Genomic DNA, 16644 nt, shown 5'->3' with positions numbered 1-16644 from the left:
ACGCACTATAAAGACAGGGGACAGGAGAGTTCCCGCTCATTCTAGTAGCAGCCAGCTCGGAGCACAGAGCTCACAGCCTGCAACACAGACATTCACCATGTGCTGAGTGCATCACCTGGTTAGGACTAGGCAAGGGTCAACAGTTAAAGCTGGTATTGCATTTACCCACAGTTGAAGTATGTTAATATAGTTAACCTTATAATAAAATAGAGTTACAGTGTTGGTGACCTGTTTGTGATCCAGAACACCCAACACATCATGGTACAAGGAGTGGTTGCAGACTAGCACTTCTGAGACCCACCTGCAACTAATCAGCATTCCGGTGTCCTGAAGTACGGAGAACATCAACCCGCCGCCGCAGCTCCGCATCGCCGGCAATCTCGGGGTCAATTGGAAGATTTTTAAACAGCGCTTCCAGTTCTTCCTCGAAGCCACGGACAGGGAGAACACCTCGGACACCAGGAAGATTGCTTTGCTCCTCTCCACGGCCAGGCACCACGCCATCCACATCTTCAACTCCCTCACATTCGCAGAAGACGAGGACAAGACAAAGTACAAGACGGTTCTCCTCAAATTCGATACCCACTTCAGCATAGAGGTTAATGAAAGCTTCGAAAGATACCTGTTCCAGCAGCGCTTGCAGGGTAAGGACGAGCCTTTCCAATCCTTTTTAACACACCTCCGCATCCTTGCGCTGTCCTGCGGCTACGGGCCCACCTCCGACTCCATGATACGTGACCAGATCGTATTTGGTGTTCTGTCGGACCCCCTGCGTCAGCAGCTCCTCAAAATTAAGCAACTCACCCTAGCGACTGCCATCGAGACCGTGTCTTGCATGAAAATGCCACCAGCCAGTACTCCCACATACAGGCGGCTGAAACGGCGCGGCAAGGTCCCCACGAGGCAGAACGGGTCCAAACAATTGAACACCTCCAAGGCTGCAGACTGGATGAGGGCTGCCATTTCGCTCGCTTTTCGCAGCCTCCCGTGCTTGTACGCGCCAAACGAGGGGACGGTGACATGGAAGAACGTGATGCGCAGGCGTGCACCACGCAGGACCACACCGCGTATGCGGGGTGGCGCAACAAGCGTACTGACGTCACGACGTGCGGCAACTGTGGCTCCGCCCATTTAAAGCGGCAATGTCCTGCAAAATTGCGACAATGCCTACGATGTGGCAGACTTGGCCACTATGCTGCCTGCTGTCAAGCAGCTCAGCCTGCAATTCGCATCGCTTCAGCCAGCCTCGCAGGAACGTTCGGGCAATTCAACCCACGTTCACCGAGTCCGATTCCGACTTCCCGCAGATCAGTGACACCGAGGACCCGAGGGCGCCTTTTCGAGTTGCTGTTATAACAAAGAACAGGCTGTCCCCGAATCAAAACCACAAGCCACTGTCGGTGCACAGCATTGATCCAGACGACACGTGATGTGCCACCCTGACAGTCAACCGATCCCAGATACGATTCCGCCTGGACATTGGTGCTTTCGCTAATTTCCTAGCATGGTCAGACTTTCAGACCCTTGGGGTTAAACCAACCATTCTTCCGTCGACCTGCCAACTAGTGGACTCCAATGGCAATGTCATTCCTGCTACCGGTTCATGCCAACTCGAAGTGACGCACAACTCGCGAAAAGCCATCCTCCCCTTTGAGATCGTGGGCTCCTCGAAGGACTCTCTGCTTGGAGCACAGGCGTGCAAACTCCTAAACTTCGTTCAACGAGTACACTCTCTCTCTCCAGAGGACACGTCTGCCTTCCAGGATGCGGACTTCAGGGCGCAACTCAATGCCATCATCGACCAGCACCGCGACGTTTTCAAAGGCTTGGGCTCGCTTCCATACATTTACAAAATCCTGCTCAAACAATATGCCATGCATGTGGTTCATGCACCTTGCAGAGTCCCAGCACCCCTCAAGGACCGCCTCAAGCAGCAGCTGTAGGACCTCCAGGACCAAGGAGTGCTCTCCAGAGTGACGGAACCAACCGACTGGGTCAGTTCCATGTTGTGCGAAAAGAAGCCCTCCAGTGAGCTCCGGATCTGCATTGACCCAAAGGATCTGAATCGCAACATAATGAGGGAGCATTACCCTATACCAAAGCGCGAGGAGATCACGTGCGAGATGGCTTGGGCCAACATCTTCACCAAACTTGACGTCTCGAAAGAATTCTGGCAAATTCAACTAGACAGGTCCAGCAGAAAGCTGTGTACCTTTAATATCCCGTTTGGCAGATTCTGCTACAACAGGATGCCGTTTGGGATTATATCGGCATCAGAAGTATTCCACCGGCTCATGGAGCAAATGATGGAGGGCATTGAGGGTGTGCGCGTCTATGTTGACGACATCATCATTTGGTCCACCACCCCGCAGGAGCATATCAGTCGCCTCCAGCGCGTTTTCAAACGAATACGTGACCAAGGCCTTCGCCTCAACAGAGCCAAATGTTCCTTCGGCCAGATGGAACTCAACTTCCTAGGGGACCACATCTCCCGGTTGGGTGTGCGCCCAGATGCGGACAAGGTGGCAGCCATCACGGCCATGCAGAAGCCAGCGGATAAGAAGGTGGTCCTCCGATTTTTGGGCATGGACAACTTCCTGGGGAAGTTCATCCCCAACCTCGCCTCCCATACCACAGTTCTCCGGAACCTGGTCAGGAAGACGACAGACTTCCAATGGCTTCCCGCCTACGAGCGCGAATGGAAGGAGCTTAAGACCAAGCTTGCCACTGCCCCGGTATTGGCATTTTTTGATCCCACGAAGGAAACAAAAATTTCAACGAATGCCAGCCAATCCGGTATTGGGGCGGTGCTCCTGCAACGCGATGAGGCCTCATCATGGGCCCCCGTTGCATATGCGTCATGTGCCATGACCCCCACGGAACAGCGCTACGCGCAGATCGAAAAGGAGTGCCTGGGCCTGTTGACTGGGGTCGACAAATTTCATGATTGCGTGTACGGCCTCCCCCAATTCACCGTCGAGACCGACCATCGCCCGCTGGTCAACATTATACAAAAAGACTTGAATGATATGACCCCTCGCCTCCAGGGCATTCTGCTTAAACTCTGGTGGTACGATTTCCAACTCCTATACACGCCGGGCAAGGACCTGATCATAGCCGACGCTCTGTCCAGGGCAGTCAACACTCCGTGTGACCCAGAAGGGTTCGTCTGCCAGGTTGACGCCGGCCTCCAATCTGCCAGCCACGATGAACGCCTTATCCACATTCGCCGCGAGACTGCGGCTGATCCCCTACTACAGCGTGTCATGCGCCACATGACGGACGGGTGGCTCAATGGCCAATGCCCGCAGTTCTACAATATCAGAGACGATCTGGCAGTAGTCGATGGTGTCCTCCTGAAGCTGGACCGCATCGTGATCCCGCACAGCATGCACCATCTCGTTTTGGAACAGCTACACGAGGGCCATCTTGGCGTGGAGAAGTGCCGACGGAGGGCCCGAGAGGCTGTGTACTGGCCCGGCATCAATGAGGACATCGCCAACGCAGTGCTCAACTGCCCCACCTGTCAGCGGTTCCAGCCGGCCCAACCACGTGAGACCCTACAGCCCCATGAGTTGGTCACGTCCTCTTGGTCAAAGGTAGGCATTGACCTGTCCCATGCACTCGTCAGGGACTATGTTCTGATTGGAGACTATTTTTCGAACTACCCGGAGGTCATACGCCTGCACGACATCACATCATCGGCGGTCATCCGTGCCTGCAAGGAGACCTTTGCTCGTCACGGCATCCTATTCACTGTGATGTCGGACAATGGCCCCTGCTTCGCGAGCCAGGAATGGTCCAACATTGCCAGCAGGTACAACTTTGTGCATGTGACATCCAGTCCCCTGCACCCCCAATCCAGTAGCAAAACGGAAAAGGGCGTCCACATCGTCAAACGGCTCCTCTGCAAGGCTGCCGATGCAGGATCCGACTTCTACCTCGCCTTGCTGGCCTGTCATTTGGCCCCACTCTCCACGGGCCTGTCGCCAGCCCAGCTACTCATGGGTCGCACCCTCAGGACCACGGTGCCGTCCATTCACGTCCCAGACCTCGACCACGTTCCGGTCCTTCAGCGGATGCAACAGTCTCAAGCACAACACAAGGCGGCGCATGGCGCTCGGGCGACTGATCTCCCTGCTCTGGCGCCGGATGACAATGTCCGCATCCATCGTCCGGAGGGTGGCTGGTCTGCAACTGCTGTGGTTCTTCGACAGGTGGCTCCCCGCTCGTTCCTGGTTCGTCTGCCAGATAGTTCCATTCGCCGCCGCAATCGACGTGCCCTTCATCTCGTTCCACGCTCGTAACGTGATCCTCCACCGGTGCCACGCCCTCCTGTTGTCCCCAACCTGGACTATGTGGAGATTCCGAATACTCTGCATCCTCCTCACTCTGCCGTGGCCCAGCCCGTTCCTCAGCCGGTGGCTCCTGACCCACCCTTGAGGCAGTCAACCAGAATTCATCGCCCACCTCAGAGACTTGACTTATGGGTTTTACAATGTTGGCCTCTTTGATCTGTTCTGTTGTCCTGTTTCATCGTTCCAGTAGTTTGTATATAATGTTCATTTCGTTGTTGGTGTCACACCCTATTTCTCTGCACCAGGCACCTTCCCGTGTAAATAGATTAGCCTCATATACATAGTCATGTAAATAACACACACACACATAGTCAGGTACATTCACTACACGATATTTATTGTCACGCAGGCACATGTTCTTTATAGAAAAGGGGGATGTCATAATATACACCAGTATATCATGGTGCAGACACACACTGATGGACACACAGTGGGACCAATCAGCATACACAACACCGCAGCCAATCACCAGTGAGAGCACACGCACTATAAAGACAGGGGACAGGAGAGTTCCCACTCATTCTAGTAGCAGCCACTCGGAGCACAGAGCTCACACATTGCGAAATAGATGATCTCTGGATCCTGCACTGTAATCGTTCTATAGATCTTAAATCATTATCATTTTTTAAATTTCAGGTATTAAAAACTATTTTTTTTAACTGTACATTTACTGGAAGGAAGCTATCAAATTAATCAGAATAGTTTGGGAGGTGTCTCAGTAAATTTTTCTTCTGATTCCTGTTCAGACAGGTTTGCTATTCTTTGTTTCAGTTTAAGGTTCTGTTTATTATTGTAAGTCATGTAGGTACTAGTTTGAAAATCAGGTCTATCATTGCAGGTTCGCTGCAAACGCAATGCATAGAGGTTGAAACTGATGATTGAATTCATAGGGCAGTTTTATGTTCCTCCTCCTGTGGCTTTGTAGGCAGGGGCTGACTGTAAAATATCTGACAACCTTCCCACCAGCTTCCTGCCTGCCTCATCCGCACTGCAGCTTCCAGCATTGCAGGGGCCAGAAAACTGCCCACCAATCAGATTGCTTGGCAGATCTCTGAGGAGAGACTTCTCCCTGCTGGAGGGGTAGATGTCCCGTCTTCAGCCAATTAACACTGTGGTGCAAGCAGTATCGAAAACCCTGCCAGCCTCAAACTCCTGGTCAAAAATATAGGTAAGATTCTACAAAGGAGGCAGCAATCAGCAAGATGGTTGACAATATTAGTACATTCCTTCCTCTGGCTGTCTTGCACATAGGTTGTGTGGCAAAGGTACTGCCTTCCGGTAGTCTACTGTTACATAAGCTGCCATAGTAACCTGTGTCCCTCTTCAAACAAAAACAACTACAACTTGACTTTATATTGCTGAAAACGGAACTCAAATAGGTCAGTTGGCTGGAGGCTGGTTTATGATGCGGAGTGACACCAACAGCATAGGTTCAATTCCCCTACTGATTGAGGTTAATCATGAAAGCCCCACTTTCTCAACCTTACTCCTCACCTGAGGTATGGTGACCCTCAGGTTAAATCACCACTGGGCAACTCTGTCTCAAAGAAAGGGGAGAGTAGCGTCTGGGACTGTGCTGACGTCTATTGCTGAAAAGAGAGACATGTTACTGAAGCACTCATCAGGACAAATGTACATCACATATAAAGAACTGGACTTAGATTTAGGTTCACCTGCCTCTCTCACAATGATAAGGATAAAAGGGGAGGTAAAAAGAGAAAAATAGGGAAAATGAAAGGCAGTTATGATATGCACGGCCTGCTGGATGTTGAGTAAAATGAGGGAGAGAGTAAGGATAAAGCACACACACAAACATACAAAGAAACATACTTAGAAACTAGAAGCAGGAGTAAATCATTCGGCCCTTCAAGCCTGCTCCGCCGTTCATTGTGATCATCAAATTCAATAGCCAGATCTCACATTCCCTCCCATAACCCTGATCTCATAAGCTCCCAAGTGGATTATATAACTCCATCTTGAAATCACACAACGTTTTGGCCGCAATTACTTTCTGCGGTGCTGAATTCCACAGATTCATCACTCTGGTTGAATAACTTTCTCCTCACCTCGGTCTTAAAAGGTTTACCCCTTATCCTCAAACGATGACCCCCTAGTTCTGGACTCCCCATCATTGGGAACATGCTTTCTGAATCGACCCTGTCTAATCCTGATAGAATTTCACAAGTTTCTATGAGTTCCCTTCTCACTCTTCTAAACTCCAATGAATGAAGAATACATGCTGCGGGATATTCCGTTTCTGAGACTGACGCCAATGCAGAATTCGTGGAGTTTCACACCAGCAAAACTGGTGCCATACCTGGACCGATTCTGCTACTGTTAAGAGCCTAGCACTGGTGCCACTTTGAACACAATCGATTACAATGAAAAACGGTGCGGGATTCGCCAGGTCCATGATTGACACTCGAGAGGCTGACAAGCTGCAGCCGCACATAGACATTACAATCGGCACACACACTCTTCCCAGCCAACAAGGTGGCACTGGTTGTGCTGGAGCATGCCGACAGCTGATGGGTCAGCTGGGGCCAGAGGCCACCCAGAGAGGTGGCCTGGGGGACACCTATATGACCCGTGTCCCTAAGTTCACAGTGGGCTGCATGGCCTCATTGCCAGCTGTGGCAATGGTGTTCCATACCTGTCCACCCTGACTCCACAGCCCACCTCATGGCCACCCCCCGCTACTCCCCCCCAGGCCTGGCAGACGTCCTCTGGCCAGCGGCACAACTGACAGCAAACTATGGTGATGTTAGACATTTTCCGTACCCCCTCTCTCCCCCTCAGCAGCCACCATGCCAGTTTCAAGATTTTTGAAAGCACAACTGAAAGGCGCAGTCGGGAACTCGACCCATCGGGGAGGAGAGAATTGCGGAGGCCATGGACAATACTGGGTCAGTCTCGCTAATGATATGCAAACGGTGTCCACTGTACATGCGGTCTCGTATGATAGACGCTGCTGTTGGCACCCACCGCGATTTTCACATCAGAACTGTTCTCCGCCCTTTCGCAATTTCGGCTTCAACAAACGGAAAATCCAGCCCATGGTTCTCTATCCAACTTCCCCTTAATTTTCAAAAGGAATTGATTACTGATTATTTTTTTTTTAAATTTAGACTGTTTAAATTATTTTTTTCTCCAATTAAGTGCCAATTTTAGCATGGCCAATCCACCTAACCTGCACATCTTTGGGTTGTGGGGGTGAAACCCACGCAGACATGGGGAGAATGTGCAAACTCCACATGGGCAGTGACCCAGGGCTGGGATTCGAACCCAGGTCCTCAGCGCCGCAGTCCCAGTGCTAACCACTGCGCTACATGCCGCCCTTGATTACTGATTATTTGATCATCTTTGCTATTTGCTTCTTTAACGTTAAAGAGGCATTGTGGACCTTCACAAGGATGTGAGTTAATCAGCCGTTCACTTGATGTCACTTCACGGTCCTTGCTGTCCTGAATAATTGATGCCATGCTCTTGGGTATATTATACTTCAAAACAGGCACGGTCTGGGAAATATTTGCACCTGAAGTGAATGGCGTTGGGTTTACTGCAAGAGGCTGCAACAAATTACTTTTTGGAAAGTCCAAGTCACTTCCTTCTTCTGATTTGCTGTCTTCTTTCCTAGCTCTAGGACAATTACTTGCCTTATGTTCAAGGTTAGTTGGTGACAGGTCTTTTGGGAGAAGTTATTTCTTATTACTTTAAATCATAAACAAAATCGGATTCAGAATCATTGTCATTTGATATGTGATTAATGTCGTCCAACATTTCTTTCTTTGAGTCATTTAATGCTCAACAAGTTTTTCTATTTCCCACATGCCCTACCATTGGTATCTCATGTGCTATCTGCAGTGCTTCCCTCGGACTCTGTAATTATGGGTGAGGGTACAACCTTCACTCCTGCCAAATTATTCCCCAAAAGTGAGTCCAGTCCGTCCACTGGGGATTTCTTAACCACTCCAACCTGACACCTGACATTATATCAGACTCCAATTGTACTTTATATAATGGAACTGGGATATAAGCTCCATCTATCTCATTCCATAATACCTGAGCTTTCATTCAACTCTCTGGAGGGAAAACCAAATCCTTCTCCAGAAAGAGAGTTTAGGAAGCACCTGTGTCCCGTAAGATGGCGATAGGATTGGCTAGTTCATTTGATGAAAATGGGATGATATTCGCTGAGACAAAAATTCAGTATATCGCTCACCTGCCTCATTCCAAAGGAAGCCAAAGGGAAGACCGTGATCTGAGCCCGCCCAGCCCAGCACAAGCTCCCCTGACCACCCCCCTCAGAGGAAGGACACCTTTTGGCACCCTGCCAGCTATTGTTGGGAGGGTATTTACTTCATACCATCCCATGTCTTGCAGGTGCCAGGTTGGCACTGCCAAGGGACGGGGCATGAAAGGTGGATTGGGGGGTAGATGTAGGGCCTGGAGGGAGTGAGGTGGGGGGAATAACGAGGCTGTGAAGGAGGTGTCGGGGGGGGTGTGAGGTGGGGGAATGGGGTGCTGAAACAGGAGTCTTGGGGAGTGACGTGGGGTAATAGGGTGGCTGAATAGGGTCCAGGGTTGTGTGGGGGGCTGAATGGGGGCTGAAGGGGGTTTCTGAAGGGAGGGCTATGCAAGCAATAGAGTGGGGTGATGTCCTATCTGCGATCCGGAGCAGGGATGAAGCAGCTAATGGAGATTGGACCATCCTTTATAAAGGGCGCTGTGATCTCAGAGGTGCTGGATCTGTCTGGGAGATTGGATCCCCTCCTCTCAATAGTGGACCCCGCTAGACCATTGAATGGCACAAAATAGTGATTTCCATCGAATTTTAAAATAATCCATTGCGTGGAATTTCCCTTTCAAACATCATCAAAATAGTATGGACGTTAGTATTTTTACCATTTGGATTTATATTTTAAAAGCGAAATACTGCAGATGGTGGAAAACTGAAATAAAAATAGAAAATGCTGGAAAGACTCAACAGGTCAGCCAGCATCTGTGGAGAGACAAACAGAGTTAATGTTTTGAGTCCGTATGACTCTTCTTCAGAGGTCACTATTAATATTTTGTTTATTTATAGTGACAAGCTTTTTCAATTAATAGGTCATTTAAAATCCCAGATGGTACCACAGTGAGGATAATTAATTGATAGCACTCCAATCTGTTTTACTTCATTTAGTGGGGAAAGTAAAAACAATGGATGTTTTTGTGGCAAGACAGCTATGGACAATCTGGAACAATCTAGAATAGAAACAAAGTGCTGGAAACTCTCAGCAGCTCTGGCAGCATCTGCAGAATGAGAAACAGAGTTAACCCATTTTGAGTTGAACGTGACTCTTCTTTGGAACTGAACAGGTAGAAATGTGATGGGGTTTTGTGCTGTTGCGATAATGGGAAAGGTCAAGTAGAATAATGGGAAAGGGAAAAAAAGGGAAAGTCAGGGCGGAGAGATTAAATAACAAAAATGTTGTGGAACAAAAGAAATGATAATGGTTCCATTAAAGAAACAAAACATTGGTCCAGAGTGAGTGTTAATGAGAGTAATGGACAACTCTGTCTGAAAGCAACAAAAAATGAAACCAAGATACAGATTGATATTTGACAAAAGAAAAAAAAACAATATGGAGAGTAGAGTTCATTGTCTAAAGTTGATTTACTCAATATTGAGTTTAGAAGGCTTATTTGAGAGTTGAGGCGCTTTTGGTTAAACAGTGTTGGTTTTCACTTGACCACTACAGCAAGGAAAGTAGAGAAATGTGACCATGACAGCAAGATGGTGAAGTAAAGTGGCCAGCGACTGGAATGTTGGAGATGCGTTTGAGGACTGAGTGAAGGTGTTCCACAAAGCAGTTACCCAGCCTGTGCTTGGTCCCCCCAACATAACAGGAAGTGCCTTGTGAACAGCGAATGCAATATACTAAATACATGGAGATACAAGTAAAGCGCTGTTTCACCTGGAAGGATTGTTTGGGGCCTTGGACAGTGAGGAGGACAGGGGTGCGTTTCTCCCATTTTCAGTTTAAGTTCTCCTGTCAGTAGGGAATCAAGAGTGGTCCCTGTTGGCATTGAGAGCAAAGCTGACGTGCCATTCAATGGCACTTTTTTTTAACCATGGATCCGATTCTACGTTGGACCTGAGAGAGGTGGGTCCTAAATCCATCCGAAATCAGGGCACCCTTTTTAAAGTTACAGGTCCCTCGAATCACTGGCAAGGACTCCCCCCACCCCTCCCAATTGCAGGCAAAGGCTTCCCACCACAATCACTGACAAGGGTCCCCCTCAGTCCACCCTCTTCAATCCCTCCTTGAGCCCTCCCTGAGTCACCCCCGTTTAACCTCCCACAGTCTCCATTCAGCTCTCCCCTCAGTCCCGCCCTCAGCCCTCCCACAGTCCCCCACTTCAGACCCCCATGTCCCTGTTAACACAGTTGTCAGGAACTTCACAAATTCATGGTAGCAGGGCTCCTGGCTGGGGCTACTGGAACATCCCAGGGGCAGGTGAATTAGGCTTCCTGCCCAATAATGTTACGTAAATTAGCTTTACTGAGGTGTCTGCATGTTCCTGCTGGGTCTAGATAGGAACCTCATCGAGGCTGGCACCCTTGCCTGGGCCGGTGGGATAGGCTGGGAGATTCTCAATTGGGTTGTTGACGCCTGTCTCATTTCACATACCTGATTTACCAGCCATCGCGATTCCTGCCACTGACTAGCGCCCCAGAGAATCCTCCCCAAGGTGTTAATTCTCAGAATCAATGGGAAGGTGACAGGTGTATTAAAAATAGGAACATAGGAACAGGAGTAGGCCATTCAGCCTTTCGAGCCTGTCCCGCCATTTAATGAGATGATGTGTGATCTGTGGCCTATTTCCACATACCTGCCTTAGGCCCATATCCCTTAATATTTTTGTTAAACAAAAAATTATCAATCTCTGATTTTAAATTAACAACTGTCTGAGCTTTAACTGCTATTTGTAGAAGAGAGTTCCAAACCTCCACCACCCTTTGATTGAAGAAGTTCTTCCTAACATCTCTCCTGAACGGTCTTGCCCTAATTTTTAGATTATGCCCCCTAATTTTAGAATCTCCAACCAGTGGAAATGGTTTATCGTTATCCACCCTATCTGCCCCTGTTAATATCTTAAATATTTCGATCAGATCACCCCTTAGCCTCCTAAATTCCGAGAAGGTGAAGAAAATAAACTGGTACAATCTGGGTTTTACTCGTCTGAAATTCTACCATTTCCATATGGGTTGTTTATCACCTTTTCACTGAATGTTTCATTGACATAGGTTTGCTTTTTTGAGAATTTTGCTGCTGTGTCTGATTTTACACTATTCAACTTTCTGTGGGTTGCAAAGAATGTCAGGAACACAGGCAGAAATATGAGACCATGAACCGCCCCAAAAGTTATGACGAGAAACATGATTTTGAAAAATGTCCTGAATATGTAACTTTCTGCAGCGGCCAACACGACCACACCCAGTATCGTTGAAAAAGCTCCCTGGATAACAGGATAACCGAGAGAGTACAATGCATCAATACTTCGCTCAATACTTCACCTACACAACACATTGCATAGCATTTCGATTCATCTGGTTTAGGATCATGTTCAACCTTTCTGAATGTCAGCCAGTGTCTGTTACTGGCTTCTCTTCTCCCATTCAGTGCGAGAACAGCTCCAAAAACCGTAATGTTGGAAAGGAAGCAGAACAGAACAGTTGTACCTGTGTAAACACAAAATGACTGCACAGATCGAAAAGGTGTCAGAATGCCAATATAAAAAGCTAAAACATCAGTCAGAGTGGTGATTGTAATGGAAACAGCTGCTTCAGCGTACGTCTCTGCCAGGCGATCTCCAACTTTATCTTTGACCTTTGTCTTTTGCCAGCTGGACAGCATAATGAACATATCATCGACACCAATACCTAGAAATGTGAGATATGGTGAATTAATACTCTAGTTATTATTAATTAATGATCACAAATGGAAGTGAATAAAGTTAACATTCTCATCTGAATGATGTATCTGTTGGAATCAATACTTGCTGCAAAATATTAGCTTTCAATGAGTAGTAATTATTTCATAGATGTAGAAGGAAGTCGAAGCCAGAATGCTGCAACGAAATGCAAACATTATGCCATATCTGCACTTTTTTTCTATTTTTTAACTGTTAACAGGAGTATTCTGCAACATTACTACTGATATACTCAAGTGGATAGAGCTGTGAAGAAGGCCTATGGTGTGCTCGCGTTCATTAGCAGAGGGATTGAATTTAAGAGCCGTGAGGTGATGATGCAGCTGTACAAAACCTTGGTAAGGCCACATTTGGAGTACTGTGTGCAGTTCTGGTCACCTCATTTTAGGAAGGATGTGGAAGCTTTGGAAAAGGTGCAAAGGAGATTTACCAGAATGTTGCCTTGAGTGGAGAGTAGGGCGTACGAGGAAAGGTTGAGGGTACTAGGCTTTTTCTTATTAGAACGGAGAAGGATGAGGGGTGACTTGATAGAGGTACATAAGATGATCGGGGAATAGATAGAGTAGACAGTTGGAGACTTTTTCCCTGGGTGGAACAAGCCATTACAAGGAGACATAAATTTAAGGTGAATGGTGGAAGATATAGGGGGGGTGTCAGAGATAGGTTCTTTACCCAGAGAGTAATGGGGGCATGGAATGCACTGCCTGTGGAAGTAGTAGAGTCGGAAACATTAGGGACCTTCAAGCGGCTATTGGATAGGTACCTGGATTATGGTAGAATGATGGGGTGTAGATTAATTTGTTCTTAATTTAGGACAAAAGATTGGCACAACATCGTGGGCCAAAAGGTCTGTTCTGTGCTGTATTTTTCTATGTTCCATGTTCTATGTTCCCGTACCAGCCTCCCTGAACAGGCGCCGGAATATGGCGACTGGGGGCTTTTCACAGTAACTTCATTTTGAAGCCTACTTGTGACAATAAGCGATTTTCATTTTTTTAATATGCAGACATAATTCTGCATTCGAATTATAGGCTGCACAACATAGGAATTATGAAAGTTACAGCCGCATAGACAAAATTGCTCCATTTTGATGGCTGTCTGCAAACCTGCCTGATAACAACAAGTGAATATGGAGAAAACACAGGTTTTCTCCACTCCAGTCCAAACTAGAGCTTCAAAAACAACATTGAGTTTTTGGAGAGTTGTGAGTCTGGAGAAACTTAAAGAAATAGGAAGGTGCAAAGCCATGGAGGCATATAAACACTAAGATGAAAATGTTAAAATCAGTGTATTGGAAATCCAGGAGACAGCGTAAGTCAGGACATGTGTCAGCATAGGTGAATCAGACGAGAGGTTTTCCAGGTACAGGCGCGTAAGTAAGTGGGGATGAAGGTGCATGATACAAGGAAGTGATCAGAGATCGTTTTATTTATGACTGAGATGATGGGGATAGAGAGGTCATGTGAGATGGCAAAGCTGGTCATGAGTATGAGAAGCAGTCTTTGTGGAAGGAAAGGTTGTGGGAGGACAGGCCGGCGAGGTGATTGAGGATGGTGGTGAAAATCACCAAGAATGAGGAGTTGTTCAGTGCAGGGAGGAAAGGAGTGAAAGCATTTCAGTGTGAAATTTGGGATTGGGCAGGAGAGAAAGATATTTTAAAAGAGAGGTGAGAGAGATGGAATTAGGTCAAGTGTACAAAGGAGAACATGCCAGAGCGAATCAGAACCTCAGAATTGTTACATAGACGTAATTTCATAGAATTTACAGTGCAGAAGGAGGCCATTCGGCCCATCGAGTCTGCACCGGCTCTTGGAAAGAGCACCCTACCCAAGGTCCACACCTCCACCCTATCCCCACAACCCAACACCCCACCCAACACTAAGGGCAATTTTGGACACTAAGGGCAATTTATCATGGCCAATCCACCTAACCTGCACATCTTTGGATTGTGGGAGGAAACCGGAGCACCCGGAGGAAACCCACGCACACACGGGGAGGATGTGCTGACTCCGCACAGTCAGTGACCCAAGCCGGAATTGAACCTGGGACCCTGGAGCTGTGAAGCAATTGTGCTACCCACAATGCTACCGTGCTGCAGTGCTACAGTGCAGAAAGAGGCCATTTGACCCGTCATGTCTGCACTGGATTTCTGAATGATAGTCGGGGTCAGAATAATCTGCAATCCAAGCAGACAAATTTGAGGGGACAATCATCTGAAGTTTGATCATACTTGAATTGGGAAAATAAAATTACTGACCTAGAATCAGAAAAGGTGCATTTGCTGTATTGATGGCAAACTTCATCCTGCAGAACAAAAGTAGTCCAAATCCCGACAACACGGCTAATCCACTTGATACAACTCCCAGAGAAGCGACCCAGACCTTATTTCTCACACAGTCAAACCTGAAATTAAATGTGATCACGTTCTATAACACAACATACTTTTTTGTGTGATGTTTTCAATGAAAGTGTGTTATAAATAAATGTGAAAATATAGTTTCTACCTCATACAAGATGTGATGGAAAAGAATATTGAAAGAAAATATGTGATAGAGAACAAAGGAATAATCCTTTTAGAATTTCCTTCAAATTCTTCTTGTCTTGATAGTGACGTGAAATAAGAGACCTGAAATTCAGGAACACAGGTTGTAGATTATCAAAGGCACTGTAAAGTTATTTTCAGACAATTGCATCCTGTTGTTTATTCATACTTCTTAAACATTCAATTACTTATTAAATCTCTTGGTTTTGACATAATCTGCAACAAAGATTAAATTTAATTCTTATTTTCAAACAATGTTTTTGAGCACAACAATAACCGATTGGCAGATTCTAAAATGTTGCTCGCTTTTACTTTTCTGAAAACAATTACATTAATTAGTAATAAATATAAGGTGCACATTCCTGCATGTTGCAGAATTATTGTCCAGACTTGGTGCCCTTTATTTCAGAACAATGCTGTCATCCTTAATTTGCAATTACAAATAGGAATATGATCAATGTCGTATATAATAGTTTTTCAAAGTCAGAGCTGTGACCCGCGAGCGGGTGGATAGCGGGCAGGTGTCAGGAGTCATGGAGTGATCGGTCCCGCTGTTCCTGATTGTGGGAGAAGCGGTGAACTGCCGCTACTGACTTTTACATGGAGAATTGCGGTCACTGCGCCTTTCAAATGGCGATCCAGATTAGACTGAGTGGAGTCTTCTGGCCAGAGACGGCAGCAGAGAGTAGGTCACGTACCCTGCACGTAGAATTGACATTAAATGTCGTCCAGAGACATTCTTTTGGCGCCAAAGCACGGAGCTGAGTTGCTTCAATTTTGCAGCTGCTGGCAAGCAAGGTAAGTGAACTGTGAAGATCAATGTTTGTTTTTTAAAAGTAAGAAACAGCCAGAAACTCAAATAGGCAGTTTATCTATTGGAGAGAAGCTCACAACAGAATCTGCTGTGAGAGCTGCTCAGGAGAGCCCGGGGCAGGACAGATCAGTGGAAGTGTTATGAGCTCCAGTGTCTCTGGTTAATGGCCATGAAAAAATAAACTTAACTCGGAGCAAGTAAGTATAAACATGATTTCATGAGGTATTGTTTTGTCAATTGTGACAATACAAATAAGGAGACAAAGCCCATGTGTGTTATATTCAAGGAAGAACTGGTAAATGAGTGGAGAAGTTTCAGAATTTGAAATGGAAGTGGTGTGTGAAAAATTCCTTTTCAGGTTGATTCCCCAGAGTCAGTTATAAACTTAGAGCTGACTCCAAATGAAAAACTATGCTGCTGTGGCTTTCCTGTGATACCACATTAAAAATACACCAAAAACCCATGAAACTGTCAGCATTAGGGGGTGACATTCTCCGACCCCCCGCCGGGTCGGAGAATCGCCGGGGGCTGGCGTGCATCCCGCCCCCGCCGGTTGCCGAAGTCTCTGGCACCGGATATTCGGCGGGGGTGGGAATCGCGCAACGCTGGTTGGCGGGCCCCCCCGCTCGATTCTCCGGCCCGGATGGGCCGAAGTCCCGCCGATAAATTGCCTGTCCCGCCGGCGTAAATTAAATCACCTACCTTACCGGCGGGACAAGGTGGCGTGGGCGGGCTCCGGGGTCCTGGGGGGCGCGCGGGGTGATCTGACCCCGGGGGGTGCCCCCACGGTGGCCTGGCCCGCGATCGGGGCCCACCGATCCGCGGGCGGGCCTGTGCCGTGGGGGCACTCTTTCCCTTCCGCCTCCGCCACGGTCTCCACCATGGCGGAGGTGGAAGAGACTCCCTCCACTGCGCATGCGTGGGAAACTGTCAGCGGCCGCTGACGCTCC

The 16644-nt window shown here is 47.6% G+C and overlaps 1 protein-coding gene across 5 annotated transcripts in view; it reads right to left on the bottom strand.

Moving 5' to 3' along the window:
• LOC140424867 (patched domain-containing protein 3-like) overlaps nucleotides 1-16644 on the bottom strand; it is a 47996-nt gene that overhangs the window by 13626 nt on the left and 17726 nt on the right. The window contains exons 2-5 of one of the 5 annotated variants that reach the window (XR_011947712.1): nucleotides 14843-14964; nucleotides 14596-14741; nucleotides 11927-12288; nucleotides 5853-5947 (exon numbers count right to left, since the gene is read on the bottom strand). Coding sequence is in view for 4 of the 5 variants with exons in the window: in XM_072508403.1 (XP_072364504.1) it covers nucleotides 5942-5947; nucleotides 11927-12288; nucleotides 14596-14741; nucleotides 14843-14964 (636 nt within the window). In the remaining variant the exon portion in view is untranslated. Of the gene's footprint in view, nucleotides 1-4763; nucleotides 5948-11926; nucleotides 12289-14595; nucleotides 14742-14842; nucleotides 14965-16644 lie in introns of those variants that run through there. The other 4 variants (XM_072508405.1, XM_072508403.1, XM_072508404.1 and 1 more) reach the window with 4 other exon arrangements.

The sequence above is a fragment of the Scyliorhinus torazame genome, chromosome 6, assembly GCF_047496885.1.
Source record: "Scyliorhinus torazame isolate Kashiwa2021f chromosome 6, sScyTor2.1, whole genome shotgun sequence".
NCBI lineage: Eukaryota > Metazoa > Chordata > Chondrichthyes > Carcharhiniformes > Scyliorhinidae > Scyliorhinus > Scyliorhinus torazame.
The sequence above is the reverse complement of the archived record's forward strand: the minus strand, read 5'-3'. Positions and strand labels throughout refer to the sequence as shown.